Source organism: Ammospiza nelsoni, chromosome 6, assembly GCF_027579445.1.
Source record: "Ammospiza nelsoni isolate bAmmNel1 chromosome 6, bAmmNel1.pri, whole genome shotgun sequence".
Lineage (NCBI taxonomy): Eukaryota > Metazoa > Chordata > Aves > Passeriformes > Passerellidae > Ammospiza > Ammospiza nelsoni.
Window position 1 is genome coordinate 63,499,528 of NC_080638.1, and position 19,509 is coordinate 63,519,036.

At 52.3% G+C, this 19,509-nt stretch overlaps 2 protein-coding genes across 2 annotated transcripts; one reads left to right on the forward strand and one right to left on the reverse strand.

Annotated features, from left to right (window-relative positions):
- Positions 1-139: 139 nt before the first annotated feature.
- DNAAF2 (dynein axonemal assembly factor 2) lies at positions 140-14,763 on the forward strand. Its single transcript, XM_059473653.1, has 4 exons — positions 140-1,795; positions 1,904-2,320; positions 12,123-12,269; positions 14,305-14,763. The coding sequence occupies exons 1-4, from the start codon at positions 140-142 to the stop codon at positions 14,761-14,763; spliced, it is 2,679 nt and encodes an 892-aa protein (XP_059329636.1).
- Positions 14,764-16,578: 1,815 nt separating this feature from the next.
- MGAT2 (alpha-1,6-mannosyl-glycoprotein 2-beta-N-acetylglucosaminyltransferase) lies at positions 16,579-18,394 on the reverse strand. The gene has a single exon (XM_059473658.1). The coding sequence runs from the start codon at positions 18,392-18,394 to the stop codon at positions 17,060-17,062; it is 1,335 nt and encodes a 444-aa protein (XP_059329641.1). The 3' UTR covers positions 16,579-17,059.
- Between the last annotated feature and the right edge of the window lie 1,115 nt (positions 18,395-19,509).

Sequence of the window (19,509 nt, forward strand, 5' to 3'; positions counted from 1 at the left end):
GAGGGACCGCCCGCCATGCTCTTTGCCGTCTCCATAGCAACCGCCGCGCCGGCGCCGCCATCTTGTTTACCGTCACCACAGCAACGGCCGCCATCTTGATCGGCGTCCCCACAGCGCCGGGCCGAGCCGTGCCGGGGCCATGGCGAGCGCAGGGCGGCTGCAAGACCTGAACCTCAGCGCCGAGGAGGCGGAGCGGCTCCGGCGCGCCTTCCGCGACGAGCAGTTCCGCGCTCTGTTCGCGGAGTTCGCGGCCGAGCTCACCGACCCCGAGCAGCGGCGGCTGTACGAGGAGGAGGTGGCGGCGCTGGAGCGGGAGCGCGGCGTGGAGGTGCGCTTCGTGCACCCGACGCCGGGCTTCGTGCTGCGGACGAGCCAGGAGGGCTCCCGCCGCTGCTACATCAATGTCTGCAGCAACCCGCTGATGGGGGAGCCGCGGGCCCGCGCCGAGCGCGGCGGGCAGCGCTGGGAGCTGCCCTACAGCCTGGCCCCGGGCCGCGAGGAGCTGCGCCCCGCCGGCCGCCGCCGCCTCGTGTACGACGTGGTGTTCCACCCCGCGGCGCTGCGCCTGGCCGCCCGCAGCGCCCGCTTCCGCCGCCTGCTCCGCGACACGGCGCTGGAGGCCGTGGAGAGCCAGTGCGGGGTGCGGCTGGACCGCAACAACGCCGCCATCCTGCGAGGGGTCTCATACAAGGGCATCCCGCAAGCGCCCGTCATCCGCTCCCCGCTGCCCGGCGGCGCCCCGAAGCCGCCCGACGACGGCGAGTCCCCGCTGCCGCCCTTTCCCTTCCCGCCCGCCGCTCCCCCGCCGCCCGCCGCCAGAGCCTCCTCGCCCGCCGCGCCCCCGCCGCCCTCCGGCCCCACCACGCCGCGCTGGAGCATCCGGCACCGCTCCTACGTGGACCTGCAGGACTACCGGCACAGCCGCGACTCGGCGCCCAGCCCGGTGCCGCGGGAGCTCGTGGTGACGGTGGAGCTGCCGCTGCTGCGCTCCGCCGAGCAGGCGGAGCTGGAGATCCGCGGGCGGGAGCTGCGCCTGGACTCGCGCTGTCCCGCCTACCGCCTGCGCCTCCGCCTCCCCTACGACGTGGACGAGAGCGGCGGCCGGGCCGCCTTCAACCGGGCCCAGCGGCAGCTGCAGGTCACGCTGCCCGTGGTGCTGCCGCCCGGCCCAAGGGAACCGCCGGGCCCGGCCGGAGAACGGCTGGAGGGGGCCGAGGGGCCGGCGGAGGCAGAGGCAGAGGCAGGGCGGGCAGAGGCGGGCGGCGGAGCGGCTCCTCCCCCGGAACTCGGGCCTGGCGGCGCGGCCCGCGGCACGTGTGGCGGCGGGGAGGCCGGTGATCCGCTCACCGAGCCCCCGGCTGACCCTGACCCACGTTGTGATCCTCCCGCTGGTCCGTCTGCCGAGCCCCTCGCTGAACCCGCCCTAGAACTACTCTGTGATTCCCTCACTGAACCCTCGGGTGAACCTCCCGTTGATCCAACCTCTGAACCCTTTGCTGACTCCCCTGCTGAACCCCCCGCTGAACCCGCCACTGATCCAACCTCTGCACCCTCTCCTGAACCAGCTACTGATCCAACCTCTGAACCTGCTCCTGATCCAGCCTCTGAACCCCCCGCTGAACCTGCCCCTGATCCAGCCTCTGAACCCCCCGCTGAACCTGCCCCTTATCCAGCCTCTGAACCTCCAGTTGAACCTGCCCCTGATCCAGCCTCTGAACCCCCCGCTGAACCTGCCCCTGATCCAGCCTCTGAACCTCCAGTTGAACCTGCGCCTGATCCAGCCTCTGAACCCCCCGCTGAACCTGCCACCGACCCAACCTCTGAACGCCCCGCTGGTCCAAGCACTGACCCCTGCTCTGATCCCTTCACCGCCGCTGATCTCCCCTCAGAATCCCCCACCGAGTCCCCGGCCCTGCCCCGCCCCGGTGCCGCTTCCCCCATGGCCATCCCCGCTCCAGCCATGCCCACCGGGGACACCGCTCCGCCGGCCCCCGAGGGCTCCCCCATTGACACGGCCACATGCCCTCCGTTCCGTGCCCGGCAGGACGAGGCGTCCCTCACGCTGCTGCTGCTGGTGCCCGGCATTGAGCCGCAGAGCCTCCGCGGCCATGTGGGCACGCACCACTACAGCCTCCGCTTCCGCACCGAGCGCGCTGCCTTCGCCCTGTTCCTGCGCTTCCCTCGCTCCGCAGCGCTGCTGAGCCCCGAGAGCAGCGTCAGCGTCTCTGCCCACAACGCCGTGGTGGGGCTGGCCAAGGCCCCCGGCAGCACCGGGCTCTGGGACGGCTTCAGCTTCGGCTCCGAGCCCTCCGCCCTGCAGGTAACGCTGCTGGCACGCCTGGGTGTCACCTGTGTTATAAATGAGGTGCTTGAGTAGGCCAATATTCAAGCAGCAATCAATTTATTAATAATTATGAGTAATAACCTCATAATATATATAATATATATTTTATATAATTATTATAATAAGTATGAGCAATAGAGCGCTGGGTACAGTGCAGTCCCTCCAACTGCATCCCAATAGTTGAGGCTCACAGGTATTTATAGGGGTACTCATAGGCTTTCTCAGCAGTTTCTATTCCCAATTTTTACTCATCAGCAGTTTCTATTCCAAATTTTTACGTCACAATTCTATACACTGTTGTGATTTAGTCGTCTTCAGGATGTGCCTCCTGACAGGAGTATCCCCATATGGTGGGATCTCGCTTCCATAACAGAGGATTAACCCTTAAAAGCAGCAGCCTGTTGCATATTCATACAGCTCATCCATGATGCATAAATTCCATTCAAACCCAGGGTTCTGGCTGGGCAGTGTCAGCTTCTTCCTCTGAATCCTGACAGCGCCTTTGAGGCAGGAAGAAGTTCATTTCTCCTGATAATGGAGCAATAAATTCTCTTCCTCTGAAAGATTCAGGTGTCCTGTGGCTGCTATCTCAGTGTGAGTCCTTTCTTTAGAAAAAGTATCCTACATAGCATCGTTTCTATTTTAACATTTTGTTATAACTAAAACTATATTTAACACACTACTCAAGAGAATTAACACAGCATCACTTTCTAACACCACACACATAATATTAATTTGAATATTTGCGGAAGGCCAAGTATAAAACACGCATTTTTCACATACCTGACACAGGCACAGCTCGGTATTTCACACCTGCCCGGTGCTGGCTGTGGCTGCTGTTTGAGTGCTGGCTCGGGGAGGTGCGAGGGGCAGCTCGGGGCTGCTGCTTCCTCCAGAGCTGCTCCCGGGTGTCAGTGCCTGACCTGATTTGTGCGAGCCTCGTACGAGGTCACACCGTGGAGCTGACACCACCACCCTTGGAATTGGAATGACTTCTGCCTCACATACACATTTTTGTCTAAGGGAAATTCTGGTGATGAATGAAAACGGTGCCCGTGTCCTCCATGTCCTTAGTGCTCACTTTGAAAGCCCTTTAAACTGCTCGTGCAGCCTGTTCACACAAAGAAAGCTCTTTATGATCTACCAGGCTTACACACACCATCATGAAGTCTAGAGGTGTCCCTGTGTCTGTGTTTTGGGACAGAATTCCCATTTACAGCCACAGGAACCCCCAGCAGTTCAACCAGAGCAGAGCAGCCAGCAGCAGCTGTGAACTGTCCTGCTTTGCTGGGGCAAATCTTCACCTCTCTGTCTGAATGTGACTCTAATTTAGTATTTTCTGATTTTATGGGTTGTTGGGCAGTGATGCTCCCGTGGTGGGACACAGCATCCAGTGTCCCCAAAGGGATGCCCACCTTGTGACGCTGTTTGTCCAGAGCCACTCACAGAAGTTCTGTGGAGAGCCACGTTCCTCTCTGAACTCAGACTTGCAGACAGTTTCTCATGAGCAGGGATTAAAGCTGCCCAGCTCTTGTGCAACCTTCTAGGCATGGGATTTGGAGTTTGGCTGGAGTTGAGAGCAATAAAATGCTCTGCAGCCTGGGTCACGTGCAGTGGATTGCACGTCCAGGAAGCTGGCAGGCTTCAGGCACATCCACGGGGATGGACTTGGCTTGGAGCAGCTCCATTGCTTCATCCCTCCAACTAGAAATGGCTTGTGCATGGTTTTGAAAGCTATTTATCCAATTAGTGTTTGTGCAGCTGAAACCACGTCGAGTTTGCCATTTAGCAGCTCCACACCTTTTACAGCAGCAATTCCTGTGAAGGAGGAGCTGATCATATCGGGGAAGTCTCAGAAATGATGAATTTATGGAGAGCCACCCACGCTGAGCTGTTTGCAGAGCATTTCCTCTGCTTTTACCCGAGCAGGAGCCTGCAGGTCTGTGCAAGTGGGGCCACAGAACACTCAGTGCTGCTGTTCACTGCTGAGATCTGGCACTGCCTGCTGCTGCCACGTCAAAAAAGCCACTGTGTAAACTCCTGCCTGCTCTCTGTGCAGGTCCTGAGGCTGCCCAGGGCACTGGGGGAGTCCCCATCCCTGGGAATGCTCAGAAAACCTGTGGATGTGGCACTTGGGAACATGGGTTAGTGGTGAACATGGTGGAGGCTGCAAGTTTGGGATATGGATTTGTTATTGCAATTGGAGGAACATTTTGTGATTGAAAGGTTTTAAAAGGCCACCCAGTAATGAGAGTTTTGGCTTTGTGAGTTACAAAAACCCTTTGAATGTGGTGATTTTATTATATATTGCAAAATGTTTTGGGTGGAGTAGGAGAAAGATGTTGGGCATTACTCATCAGCTTCCTGGCCATTCATTCACTGCAGACTCCAGGAGATTCTCCTGGCCTCCAGTCCTGCTGGACACTGCAAATTGAAGCAGGAGAAATAAGCTGAAGTCATTTGTCCTGTTTGCTTTTTTTCAAATCTCTGCTATTTCCCCAAAGTGCCTGAGAGCTGCTCAGAGTGAAGGGAGAAAAATGAATATTTAATTCGAGCCACTATTACTTGCTGCCTTCTGGCCATTAACCATTTGTTCCTGGTCGCTTTTCTCCTACTTGTGTTGATTCCCTCAATTTGTCTGATGCCACCTTGGGGGTTTTCCTGCCTCGAGTCTCATTCTATAAATCAGAGCTATGGTTCTTGCACTGAGACCTGTAAAAGGAGCCACATCAGTCACTGCAGAGAGCAGAGCAGGGCCTGAAGGGGGCTTGGGGCTGAGGCCAGCAGGAATCTCATCCTGGAGCAGGAATCTTATCCTAGAGTAGGAATTTTATCATGGAGCAGGAGTCTTATCCTGGAGCAGGAATCTCATCCTGGAGCAGGAATCTTATCCTGGAGCAGGAATTTTATCCTGGAGCAGGAGTCTTATCATGGAGCAGGAATCTTATCCTAGAGCAGGAATTTTATCCTGGAGCAGGAATTTCATCCTGGAGCAGGAATTTATCCTGTGCCTCCCAATGTGCCTGTTGGCCATCTCCTCTCTCCCAGCAGCGTTGCCAGAGGATGGTGCCTGGCAAAAGTGAATCATGGAATGGTTTGGGCTGGGAGGGATCTTAAAGCTCCACCAGTTCCACAGGCAGGGACACTTATCTCTATCCCAGACTGCTCCAAGTTCTCTTTTAAACAGCTCTGGAATTCCTGCTCTGCTCCATTCTGGGAGGTTGATGGAGGCTGGGGTTCCCGTGGTGTTCCATGGAGCAGGTTCCTCCCTGGGTTATTCAGAGGCTGCCCCTCCATGCCATGGTGGTTGTTCAGTGCCTGCCCACATCATTCCCATTAAATTCCAGTTCCTCCTTGGAAGCTGGTCTGACCCATGTGCTGGTGGAAGAATGACTTGGGCTCATCCATGCTTGAGCAGAACTTCAGGAGCTGCTTTTCCTTCTGCAGTCAGCAGTGCTGAGTCCCTGTGCTGGGAGAGGATCTGTTTGGAGCTCAGTTTCCATAGATGCTGAGCCCTTGGAATTCCCACCCAGCAAGTGCCTCTGTCCAGGAAATCTCTGCAGTGCCCTGCTCCTCCCTGGACTTCCACTGTGAGCAGAGAAAATTCACCCCTTGGCCAAAGCAGAATGTCCACTCTGCAGTTGGACTCGGTGATCTCAGAGAGCTTTTCCATCCTCCTGGTTCTATGACTGGTTATGGTGACCAGAAATCCTGTAAAAATCAAGATTCCATAACTTTGAGCGTTGTGAGCTTAGGGTCACACATTTCAGGGGTTTGAAATTCACCTTTTGTCACTGCAGCAGAGACCTCAGTGCTGATCCTTCTCCAGGCCCTGTTTTTCCAGGGAATCATTTCCTAACCTGAGGAAGCTGCCTGATTTCCCCAGTGCCAAAATCTCTGCTTTTTGCCTCAAAATTCCTGCCATGGGCTGTGCTCTCCCCATTGATCTTCACTGCAATTCACCCTCCATAACCTTCTACACCTTGTGCTTAAATCCTGGGAATTCAGGCAGGGAAACTCCTGGGAAATCAGAGAATTCCCTTTCATTTCCAGACAACACAGCCTGCGGAGAAAATGACGAAGGAGAAGGGTTGGGAGTTAAATAACCATTAATACAATTTGTAAGCCTGCCAGGCAGGGATTCTGAGAACATGTCCTGGTTTCTGGTACTGCTGGAGCTGGGCAATTATGGAAATTGTGCCTTTGGAAAGCACTTGGAATGTCTGGGAATGTGTGGCCTGCTGGGGTTAAATGCTGGATTCCTAACAGAAATAAAAAGCAGTTTTCTGGAGCTGCTCAGACCTGGGGGCTCAGTTCTTGGAGCTGTGAAACACAACTGGCAGGGAATGAATTCTGCAGTTTTGGGGTCATGTCTGCTCATTTCCATGGGATTAGAAAGAGCCTGGTTCCTGCAGGAATTCCCACTGATCCCCACCCTTCCTGCCCTGCTCAGGGGCCTGCAGTGGGGTTGTGCAGAGGATGTGTGCTCATTGCTCTGGCCATTCCCCCTGGGTGCCCCGTGCTGGGCAGGGAACTGCAGCCAGCCCATCCCTTTCCTAAAGCCCTGTCAGATCTTGTGGACAATATTCAGATTTAACTCACACAACCCCCCCCCCCCGGGGCTCCAGAGAGCAGCAGGAGCAGAGGAAAACAGAGGAAATATTTCCTCTGCTTTCCTATGCATTGCTCTGGGTTTTTTTTTTTTTTTTTTTTTTTTACATTTAGAGGCTGAAAAAGATTATATTGAACATTCCTGAGGAGTTCATGGTTGGAGCTGGCCCTGAGCTAGGCTGTGTGTGAGGGATCCAAATGGGAATTGCTCAGAGATAGGGAAGTTTTGTTTGACTTTTCTGGGAGTGCTGAGGCCTCCATGCAGGATGTTCTACATGGGTGTGATTTTTCTGCTTGGCACAGCCACCAGTGCCTTGGGAAGGAGACCCTTTGGAGGCTCCTGGTGCTTTATCCTTCAGAAAGCAGCTGGTAAAAAAAAATTGGAGCTGTTGGAGCCAGTCCAGAGAGGCCACGGAGCTGCTCCAAGGGCTGGAGCCAGGCTGGGAGAGCTGGGAATGTTCCCTGGAGAGGAGAAGGCTCCAGGCAGAGCTCAGAGCCCCTGGCAGGGCCTGAAGGGCTCCAGGAGAGCTGCAGAGGGACTGGGGACAAGGGATGGAGGGACAGGAGCCAGGGAATGGCTGCCAGTGCCAGAGGGCAGGGATGGGTGGGAGATTGGGAACTGGGAATTCCTGGCTGGGCTGCAATTGCCAGAGCAGCTGTGGCTGCCCCTGGATCCCCAGGTTGGACATTGGAGCTTGGAGCCCCCTGGGACAGTGGGAGGTGTCCCAGGGGGGCACTGGGTGGGGTTTGAGGTCCCTTCCACCCAAACCATTCTGGGATTTTGGGATAAGTGCCCCTACAAGAGGCTGAGGCCTGGTAAGGTGATCTGGGCTGATCCAGCCTGGCCTGGGACACTGCCAGGGATCCAGGGGCAGCCACAGCTGCTCTGGGCACCTGTGCCAGGGCCTGCCCACCCTCCCAGCCAGGAATTCCCAGTTCCCAATATCCCATTTCCCTACATCGCTTGTGTGGAGCTGGAGGTGCCAAAGTTGTGTTGCCCTTGGCACTGGGACCATGTGGAAAAGGCCAAGGGCTGGAAGTGTCCCCATGGACTGGAAATGTCCCCAAGGGCTGGAAGTGTCCCCTTGGGCCAAGCTGGGCTGTCCTTTTGTCCTCTCTGAGCTCAGAGTTTGGGCTCTTGTGGATGAAAGCGTTCCTTGGTTGTTGAGGCAGCCAATCATGAAGCCTTGAGGGCCGTGTTGGGGTGTGCCAGACATGGATGTTTAAACCTTTCCCACCTTCCATGGAGAAATCCATCCTGGAGAGCTGCTTTGCTCTCATTTCCAGGCTATTTGGAGTTATAATTTTCCATTTCCAAGCTCCTATAAAGACTTATTGTAATAGTCAGGGGTTACTTCTAAGAAGATGCTGCTGCAAACTGGGGCTGTTGAATGTAATCCTCCAAGAGTTTATTTTTGGTTCAGTTAATTCTGTGCTCAGCATTTCGAGACTCTTTGCAAGTTTTTTGGGAGGTCAGAGAAGGACAAAGAAGGAGAACACAACAAACTTATTATTTCACATTTTTCAAAGTAATCCCTTTCCTAAGCTACATTAAGGACCATAATTAGTTTGCTTCTGCTATAAAACAAACTAATTTCTGAATAGTCTTTAATTGGTAGCTGCATTTTGGGAATACCATGACTACACAAAACAGTTATGTCAGGAAATGTTATTAACCTGCTGATGAAGCTCATCAGAGCTTCCTTGGAGCTGGTTCATCTTTGCAGTCATGAGCACCTCAGAAAAGTTTTTGTTTCAGTACCAAAACTTTGAGGTTCAAACTCTCAGCTCTCAGAGCTGGTTCGTGCTGGGATCCCACAAATGCAGAGCTCAGGAAATCCAGGTCCTTTCCCATATTGGCATCAGTTGTTGGGTTTGGATGAGAGAAGCTGTGACTGCCCCATCCCTGCAAGTGCCCAAGGCCAGCTTGGATGGGGTTTGGAGCAGCCTGGGACAGTGGAAGGGTTGGAACTGGATGGGATTTAAATCCCCTCCCAACCCAACCCATTCTGAGATTCCCTGATCCTCTCATTACAGTAACCACCAAAATAATTTAAGCCTGAAATCTGTGCTGCTTTTCAAACTTGCAGGCTGTGTGGGAGGTAACTCTGGATGGAAAGTGTCTCCAGTGTGAGAAATGGAAGCAGAGTGAGCCCATCTGAGAGCTGGGGGCAAGGGGAGCTCCCAGTGCTGGGAGACACAGGGACGGCTTTGAATGATGAATGTTCCAGAAACCAAAGCCATCCTGCTAAGGTTTATGTTAATTTGGTCTCAGTTTAGTCACAGGGAAGAATGAATGTGTACCAAACAGCAGATGACAGCGTGTGCAGGGAAAAACAAATTAAATTCAAAGTTGCTAAGAGAGCATCATAAATACCAGAAAATAAACGGCTTCAATTGAAGAATTATTTTACAGGGTCATTGAAATCAGCTGCAGATGGTTGTCCTCTGTTTGCTCTGGCTTGGGAGGCAGAGCAGGCTTTAGAATAAATTCCTGGATCATTTTTTCCCAAGGTCTGTGCTCTGATAACATCTGCAGCAATAGAAATGCCTCGGTGAATGCAAAGTCTGAGTTCCAGTGCCTGGTGGAGCAGGCTAATGAGAATCACCTTCCTGACAACAAACACATCCCAGGGCCTGATTTATGGCAGCCATGGGGTAGGGATGGGATAAAATGGTAAACACTGCTGGGAATTCAGTGCTGGGCTGGGGGAAACTTGGTAAAATTGGATAAAATGGTAAATACTGCTGGGAATTCAGTGCTGGGCTGGGGGAAACTTGGTAAAATTGGATAAAATGGTAAATATTTCTGGGAATTCAGTGCTGGGCTGGGGAAAACTTGGTAAAATTGGATAAAATGGTAAATATTTCTGGGAATTCAGTGCTGGGCTGGGGGGAACTTGGTAAAATTGGATAAAATGGTAAATATTTCTGGGAATTCAGTGCTGGGCTGGGGAAAACTTGGTAAAATCGGTTTGTGCAGTGAGTCTGAATTAACGGGGCAACAGCACAGGGGGTTCCTTTTTATCCTCATTTGAAGCACTGATTAATCACGGAATTATGAAATCACATGGATCATCCAGGGCAGCTCCTGGCCCTGCCCAGACCCCCAAAATCCCACCCTGGGCATCCCTGGCAGCTCCTGCAGCTCTGGGGCTGTGCCCATTCCCTGGGCAGTGCCAGCACCCTCTGGAATAGTGGAACCTCTCCTGATAATTGACCTCCCATTCAGTTTTTGTTTTTTAACTAGATTTTCTGTGAAGAAAACAAATTATTTTGCTTTAATCAGGAAGAAATTCTGCAGAAATATTCAGGGCATTTGCTGCCAAATTGCAAAGTCCTGATTGCTCTGAGGAGATGAGGGTGTCCCTCACACAGCCACGGGTGCCAGGGACAGATTCAGAGGGAAAAGAGATTATTTTCCTCATTTTATGGAGGAAAAGTAGGATGGGACTTGGTGCAGCCTGGTCTAGTGGAAGGCAATTAAAGCTCCTGAAATATCCCATGGCAGGGGTAGGAATGAGATGAGCTGCGAGGCTCCCTCCAACCAAACCGTGCTGTGATTCCCTGACTTCCATTTTTCTGCTGGGAGAAAAATTTGATTTTTCCAGGGCAGAGCTGGGAATTCTCCTCCTGAGCTGCAGGGATGGAGTTCAGGAGCCTGTGGGATTCTGGTGCTGCCCAGATTTTGTGTCTGCAGCCCCTGCCCTGCTCTGTGCTCTGAGCCCTTCCCTGGACTCGGCCTGGAGCGCCGGCAGATCCCTCTCTGCAGGCAGCAGAGGATGCAGCACCAGGGAATGAGAATTTTTAGGCTTTGCATGCAGAAATGCAGAGGCAGGGATGTTCTGAGAGGGTTTTCAGGCAGGGCAGCTCTGCTGCTGCACTTTAATCTCTTCCCAAACCATCCCAGCATCCAGTGCTGGCTCCTTGCCTGGATTGTAATCTTGCTGGATAGAAAATGAATCCAGTGCTCTGCCTTGGAAAACCAACAGTTTGTGTGTTATGACTTTCCATATTGTGGTTTCTAATTTAACTAGTGGAAAAAATAGGACTCTGGCTGATTTTTCCAGTCCTGGTTTGGTTTTTTTTTTCAAGATAACAGTTACATTTTGTACCTCAGACACAATGTGACATCTGGCTGTGCATAAGGCTCCATCCACAGGGGGCCAAAAATGTGCAGAATTGCCTTTTTGCCTCTTGGTCTGCAAGATGTCAGCGATAATTGAATTTAACTTTCATTGGACTGACAGGAAGGTTGAACTGGACCGAGAAATTTAAAAGTGTGACTTCACGTGGAAGGTTTGCAACTTGTCCCTGTTATTTCCAATTAAATAAGGAAGGTAATTCCCAGAACCTAAGCTGCTCCTCCAGGTCAGACCATTTTATTTTGTCTGTCCTTCCCCTTGCCTGCACAGCTGATGTGTGAATAACACAAGGACAGGGAAGCTCTGCAGTTCCTATCCAACAGCCCCTCCAGGATATATTTGAGCACCTTTAATTACCTGTGACTGATTTTCAATCTCTGAACCTGTAGCAACACGTTTGAGGTTGTTTATGAAGGGCCTGGAAACACACCCCAGGCTGTGTCTCTGCCTGTGGATACCTCTCCTTCTTTATTTGGTTGGTTTTTTCCACCTGGCTTGTCTGCAGGGAGATCAGAGCAGGCTCAGTGCTGGGTGTGAAATGGATCCAGCCCTGAGTGCTCCAGATCTGATGTGGGAGTGAGGATCCTGCAGTGCCTCTCCAAGGAGGGGTTTGTGTGTTTGTGCTTTCCTGCAGGCAGCCAGGAGACAAACCCTCACCTGTCTGACACCTTCCTGCTGCTCACACACGAGAGGAAGGTGGAACCAGCCTGGGACAAAGCATTTCTCAGAGAGAGTCTGCATCTCTGTGTTAGTCACCCATCCAGAGAGAGAAATAATATTTCCTTTATATTTGATACCATGCAGATTTGTGCTTTCAAGCAAAATTAGGAAAGCGCTGGTTTTAATTCATTTCACCTCATTCTTTGAATGTCTGGCTCAGAATTTCTCTGTCAAGACTTGAGTGTGCTGTGAAACTTGGGAATTGCTGTCCTGGCTTTCTTTGCAGGGAGGTTTTAGCCCAAATACCCCTGAAATTTAGCACAAAATGAACATAACCTGCTGTTTTCTCTCTTTTTCTTTAGGAGAGATTGTTTGTCAGTGAGGAGAACGTTGATGGATTTCTAGGCCCTGCTTTGTGCCCTTCCCCTTGCTCCCAATCAGCCCTGGAAAGGCAGCCATTAATTGAAGTGCTGGATGTTACTGAGGACAGAATTCAAATCAGGGTGGAGGTAAGGACCCAGGAGCAGCACAGGCTGATTTATGTTCGTCTGCAAGATCCTATCAAATCCCACTGAGACAGCTTGGTTCCTGTTTTGTTCTGGGGCAGCAGGGGAAGCCCAGGACTGGGGTTGTTTGCAAGTGTAAATGTCAGTTTTCAGAAGTAAAACTTGTGTTCGTGCCATTTCATGTCACCAAAGGATTGAAACCTCCTCTGTTTCATTTGGAAGGTGCAGAACTGTGATCCAGACATTGAAAAAGTGATTTTTCCTTGCAGGAATAGCTCACCCACTCAGCCTTGTACAGGTAGAGAAATCCTGGAGGGTTTGTCTGGGAAGAATCCTGCCTCATCTTTATTCAGTCCATGTGTTGGAATACTTGGTGGGTTCCTGTTGTGTAGATAATTAAACATGAGGCTATTAATCTTAAACACTGGTCTCAAATTCAATCCTTGTAGTCTGAGGCCTCATTCAGGCTCTCCCTCCTCTGCCTAGAAGAAGCCAGGCTGTTTCTGGGATTAAATTGTCCTCCCTTGGCAAAATGGATGGGCAGATAAGAAATCCAAATGTTCATTTCGTGAGGAGGAAAATGTGAGGCAAACCCCCCACGTTCACTGGGGTTTCTGGGTAGGCACTGCATCCAAAATTCAGATGAAACTCTTCCTAAAGGGAGGATGAAAAGCAGGAAGAAGCAGGTCCCTGCTGTGGCCATGGACTGGGGTTAATGTGTAACTGGGTTATTGCGAGGCAAGTTCAGAGGAAGCTCATGACCTCTGGAACTGGGCTGGAGCCTGAGCAGCTTCCCAAAGATACTGGATCCAGCTCAGCTTTCACAGCTGCTCTGGGCTGGACACAAAAATGAAATTCTAAATGTTGGAGAGCAGATGAGTCCCTTTGGGACCCCTTAAATCATCCCATTCCTGCTCCTGTGTGGGCCCAGGAGTGGAGTTTGTGGGAAATAGAGTAAAGATAAGGAGGCTTTTAGAAAGTTGTGAAAGCAGGTTTTAAAAATAGAAAGAGGAGAAATTTAGAGTTAGTTGTAAAGTTTGAGAGTAGAAAAGTTACAACAGTGTAGTAAGTAAGGATATGAAATAATAGTTTGAGTTTTAGATTTGGTTAAGGTAGATTTTAAGATTGTAGAAAAATAAGTTTAGTATGTTATTGGCTAGAAAGTTTTTAAAATGTTCTGTAACAGAAAAATTTTTACCACTAACAAGATGTAAACTATTAACATCTTTCAGTTATCTCAGCCATATCATAGGACTAATAGCACAATAAAACTCAAACCCCACATCCCAGCAGTCCCATCACATTGATACAAACCCCAACACAGAGCTGGTGATTCCTGAGGGTCCCTCCAGCTCAGGGCATTCCATGATGGCGTTCCTGTGGGAGAACTGTCCAGTTTGGAAAGGACTCCCTGGTGTCTCCTGAGTTTCCTGTGCTTTGGGGGTGTGAGAAAGGGGCTCTGTCTCTGGATCCGTGAACCAGCTGCTCTTGGATGGATCCTGCCTGATCCTGACTCTCCACTGACAGGACCTGTGAATTCCCAGCAGTTTTTGCCAAAACTCCCAGGAATGGGGAAATGGTTGGACAGCACCTCTCTCAGTTCCTCCTCTCCTGAGGCAAACTGCAATTCCCAGATTTGCCCCACAGGCCAGGAATTTCCCTCATTGCAAGGCTCCAGCCTTGCAGCAAGAGTTGAGATCCCCTGGCTGATTCTGTGGCCGCTGGGATTTGGGGATCTGGGGATTTGGGGTCAGGCTGGGTGTGGGGAGTGGAAAGCAGGAAACCCTGGGGAACAGAATCACCTCCCTGCCCCTCATTCCCACACACAGAGCAGGAAAACCTCAGCACTCGCTCACTGGGCTTCTGGAAGGAGAATCACGGAATCACAGCCTGATTTGGAACCTTAAGGATCATCTGCTTCCAAAGGGACACTTTCCACTATCCCAGTGGAGCTGAGCTGTTGGAGAAACAAATCCGTCCTGTCTTTATGTGCACAGTTTGTTCCAGCTATGAAATAATTCATTTATTTCCTTGACAGCCACAGGAACGTGATGGACAAGGAACTCTTGGCAGCTCAGAGGGAGCCCTGGCCGGACAGACCGACAGCAACTGCCCCGAAACAAAGGCAGAAACAAAGTGTCCTGCAGCCGAGGGAGGTGCTGCGGGCCCCGGAGCGGGAACAATGGGAACGGCGGCCGGCTGTGCTTCACCCCATTGTTCGCAGCCTGAACCTCCTGCCTCCAGCTCAGCCGTTCCCGGCGGATCTGCGGGAACCCAGCTCGATTTAGAAAGTGCTGCTGCAGCAGGAGGCACGGCCACAGCCCCGGGAACAACAGCAGGAGAGCTGCAGGGGGGTGGGGATGGGGCTGGGGCTGGGGCAGGGTGCCCCATCCTGAGGGAGGTGAACCCCGAGGACGGCAGCGAGCGCATCCTGCGCGATCACCGCACGCACTGCCCTGTGCAGTTCCACAGCTCCCTGCTCTATCAGCTGGATTGATTTATTTGTTTTGTCATTTAATTCTCTTGTTTGATGCTTGTTCTGACTCCCATGGGGATGGAGATTGGGCAGGGTCCCCCATTCTGAAGGAGGTGAACCCTCAGGACGGCAGCGAGCGCATCCTGCGCGATCACCGCACGCACTGCCCTGTGCAGTTCCACAGCTCCCTGCTCTATCAGCTGGATTAATTTCATTGTTTTACAATTTCCTTCCTTTTTTGATGCTTGTTGTGACTTCCATGGAGATGGGCAGGGAGCAGGACCCCCATCCTGAGAGAGGTGAACCCCCAGGACGGCAGCGAGCGCATCCTCCACGACAAATCATTTTTGTCGCTGCCCCCTGCACTTCCACAGCTCCCTGCTCTATCAGCTGGATTATTTTAATTGTTTTAGCATTTCCTTCTCTTGTTTGATGCTTGTTCTGACTTCCATGTACTGGTGGGTGACATGGAGGCCCTGGGTTCCCACTGAAACTGTTGCAACACCAAAACTTTCCCATTGTTAACAGTTTATCAATTCCCCAATCTGTTGCAATAATTTTACTTGTAAGAAAAGTTGCAGTTGGAGGCGAGCTCCTGGAAAAAAAATGTATCTTTATTGTTTACATAAATTTTTTATTCTCTTCCCACGTTTCACGGATTATTTGTATATATCCTCAGCCTAATGGCTCCCTCGGGAATTGAGCAGTAGTCATCATTTTCCAAACCTTTCATTTTGTGATAACTGCAGGATTAGACTCACAGTGATTCTTAGCAATCAAATGAAATTTCTAATTACCCGGAGAAGTTCTAATTAGTCTCCTAGAAATAATCAACATTTATACCCTGTATTCCATCCTAGTGCTGTGCTTCAGATCTGCAGCACCCAGATATCCCCCAGCTGAACAAATTCCATTGCACAAGAACATCCTCTGGGTGCATGTCTGCTCTGAAGTATTTACAACTGCTGAAATGGATTCTCTTTAGCCAGATTAGATTTATTTTTCTCAGTTTCCCTCGAGTGTCAGCGTTTCTCACCTCCCTAAAGCAGAATAACCAGGAGAACACATCTAATAATAAACTTCCTGTTCCCCTTTCTCACTGCTGCTGAACCAACTTCTGTTTTTGTTTGAGAGGTGCTTTAGAGGAGAGTTAATTTTGCCTCTGTCACATTTCAGTTTGTGTGCGTGGTTTCAGAGTTCAGCAGGAGCCACAGCTGCCCACAACACGTGCCCTGCCCTCCCTGGTGGCACGTCCTGCTGGAGCCTTGCTGGGCTCAGCTGAACCCTCTCAGCTTTTTGGGAGAGGGTGAGGCACCAGCACAGCTCCAGCACCAGCCTGACCCAGTGGGACAGAACACAGAGCAGTTACCTTGCAAAATTGTGCTTAAATAATCCCTGGACAAAGAAAAAAGCAGCATTTTCCTTCTCTGACATATTTCTGTGTTCCACAAAAGCTGCTGAGGTGCTTCTGCCACAGCTGAGTTCACAGGAGTGGCACTGAAGCTGCTGGAGCATTCACAGATGGCTCCGTGGCCCCAGCTCAGCCCCTTCCCACCACACTGCAGCAGTTCTCATTTTTCACACAGATAATTTGAAACAACTTAAAAAATCCAAACAAAAGAGGTGTTGTCCACCAATTTGCTACTCTTTTCTGCCTCAATTAATGAGTATCATTAAAAACTTAATGAAGTTAAATGCACACTGCTGGAAGGAGTGATGGCACGTGTCCAGCCCCTGGGATTAAAGAAGAGAAACTCCCCCCTCCTTCCCACCCTGGCTTTTCAGGAACACGAGGTGACATCATCTTTTTGCTGACAATCAACAACTTCTCTAGGCTTACAAAACAACGGCATTTTTTATTTCGGCAGAACTAAAAAAATCATATATTTATCTACATCGTAGTAAAAACAATGAGATTTATTTTCATTTCATATCCTTCATATATTCATCGACACGGCGCAACCGAACCAGGACTCGGGGATCGGGCGTGAGATGACCCCGGGTGGGACCCCAGGCACCACCAGAGATTTGAAGCACCAAAAAAGATGCACTTAAAAGTGTTCTCCTCCTCCTCCTCCTCCTCCTCCTCCCAGCAAACACAGCAGCAGGTCACTTTTTGCGTAGGGGCTGCAGCACGTCACCCGTTTCCAAAACGTGGTTGCCAAACATGAGAGATTACTATTTTGGGACACCTTTAACAAGAATGTTTATTCATATTAAAGCAGAAACCAACTCATAAATGCTGTTTATACACGTGTGTGCCTGGAAAGGACACAATGGGACAAGTCAAGGAGAAAAGGCGCTGCGAGGAGGATCCTCACTGGAGTCTGCGGTAGCTCTTACAGAGTTCGTGGTCCCTGATGTCTCCCCACCCTCCGTTCTTGACGTGAGGGGACAGGGGAGCCATGGAGTACCTTTTACTGACACTCATCGCCTCGGGAAACAGGTACTGTTGGTTGCTGTTCAAGAGAGAGTCGATTTTGGCACTCTGGGTGGACGGTCTGCAGGATTTCTTGTGGTGCATGCCACAGTCCCCCGTGTGAAAAATCCTGGGGATTTCGGGAACCAGCACTTTCCAGAACTTTGGAAGACAAGAGACAGTCAAGTGCTGCAGAGTCCAGTCCCAGTTGTAGTCATCGTAGGTGCAGAAGGCGTCCGTGCACTCGATGAGCTTCTGGTAGGTGTCTCTGCCGAAGGCCATGCCCATGTTGTGCTCCGTGGACTTCCACGTCTTCATCTCCACCTTGTCGGCGCGGCCGGCGAAGCCGCCCCGCACGGGGCTGTAGGTGCCCAGCGACACGAGCTGGCACTCGGGGCACTCGCGCTGGCGCAGCGCCCAGAGCCGCTTGAGGACGTGGTAGAAGTCGGGCGCCAGGTAATGATCCTCCTCCAGGAACAGCACGGGCCCCGCGTGCTCCCGCAGCGCCCGCACGCGCTCCCACACGAAGTGCAGCTTCCACCACCAGTGGTGCTTGGTCTGCGCGAAGCGCGCCTCGCGGTAGTGCCCGAACGAGTCCGGGAACTCGGCGTTGATGCAGCCCAGCCGCAGCGCCGCCGCCTTGCCCACGTCGCGGGGGCAGTCGCGGGGGTCGTGGCCCGGGAACTCGCGCGGGTACAGCTGGATGCTGAACGGGAAGAACACCTGCAGCACCGGGCAGAAGTCCACGCGGGCCGCCAGCCGGTTCAGCTCCTCGGCCCACAGGTCGTGGCTCAGCACCAGCAGCACGTTCTCCACGCCCGGCGCCCGCCGCAGCGACTCGAGCAGCAGCCGCAGGTGCTCGGCGCGGTCGTGCACCTGCACCACGAGCACCACGTCGGGCCGCGCCGGGAAGCGCCCGGCGTTCCGCACCGGCTGGTCGAAGTTCAGGCGGTACACGAGCGAGCGGTAACTCAGCGTCGCGTTCTCGGACAGCTCCTCCGCCGCCACGGCGACCGACGCGTTGGCGGCGGGGCGGCGCGGTACCGCCGGCGGGGGCTCGCTGACCCGCGGCGGCTCCCCGGTGCTACCGGGACCGCCCCGCTGCTGCTGCTGCTGCTGCAGCTGCTGCTGCCGCCGCCGCCCGCCGCCGCCGGTACCCCAGAGCGCCAGGGCGCAGAGCGCCAGCGCCAGCGCCAGCAGCAGCACCTTGCGCTTGTAGACGCGCAGCCGCATCGTCCCGGCGGCGGCGGCCCCGCTCCGCCGCTCCCGCCGCCGCCGCCGCCGCCGCTCCCGCTCCCAGCGCGCGCGCGCCGCCGCCGCCCCGCGCGCACACGTCGCCGATCCCCATTGGCCGCCGCTGCGGCGACCGCCGCCTCGCCATTTGTGGGAGGAGCCGTCAATCAACTCCTCGGCTCTTCCGCCGCGCAGGGGGGGCCGCGCAGCCGCCGCAGCCGCACCGCGCTCTGATTGGGCGGCGCCGAGAGGAGGCGGGGCCAAGGCATGAGGGGAGGGCGGGAAGGGGCAGGCGGCGGAATCCTTCGGGATTGGGGAAAAAAAGGGAAAATAACTCAGGAAATGCAGGGAAAACACACGGAAATGACCCGGGAGCCGCGGGATTAACATAAAAAATAAGGGAATACTAGAGTTGAAAAACTCCACGATAAAAAGCATTCTGTAATGACAAGAAGAAGGTGAGAAATCACTCTAGAAATGCAAGAATAAGGTAAAATCAGTGTAGGGCTGAAATAATAGGATAAAATAACTCTGAGATTGAGAGAAAAAAACCCTGAGATTTACAGAATAAAATAATTCTAGATTTGAAGGATTAGTGCTATGAACCATTCTTGAATGGTAAGAATTAAAAAATTCAGATTAATTAATTCTAGAATCGCAAGTTTAGAATGACTCCAAAGTGTTCAACACTAATGTAAGAGTAAAATAATTCTAGAATTGCAAGAACAAGGTAAGGAAACCATCCCAGATCCCTGCAGGGATGGGCACTCCATCAGTGCCCTGTGCCAAACCCCTCTCCTTGGAGAAATTTTCCCAAAATCCAAACTAAACCTCCCCCAGCTGGCACTCAGTGTGCTCCAAGCCATCACACCTTCCAGGGAATGGGATTCCTAAAAACTTCTCCAAATAAAATAATTCTAGATTTGAAAGTTTAGGATTATGAACCTGTTCTTGAATGGTAAGAATTAAAAAATTGAGATTAATTAATTCTAGACACAAGTGTTTGTTCCCTGCTGTTCCCATCTCCCAGTCATGGAGCAGCTGACAAGACAGGAAATAAAAGAATTGTTGGATGTGCTCAACATTTTGATGTCTTCCTGGAATAGACTGGATGA

Coding starts and splice junctions, on each gene's coding strand:
- DNAAF2 (XM_059473653.1), top strand. CDS start 140: ATGGCGAGCGCAGGGCGGCTGCAAGACCTGAACCTCAGCGCCGAGGAG. Junction 2,321..12,122: donor CCGAGCCCTCCGCCCTGCAG/GTAACGCTGCTG, acceptor CTTTTTCTTTAG/GAGAGATTGTTTGTCAGTGA. Junction 12,270..14,304: donor GAATTCAAATCAGGGTGGAG/GTAAGGACCCAG, acceptor TTTCCTTGACAG/CCACAGGAACGTGATGGACA.
- MGAT2 (XM_059473658.1), bottom strand. CDS start 18,394: ATGCGGCTGCGCGTCTACAAGCGCAAGGTGCTGCTGCTGGCGCTGGCG.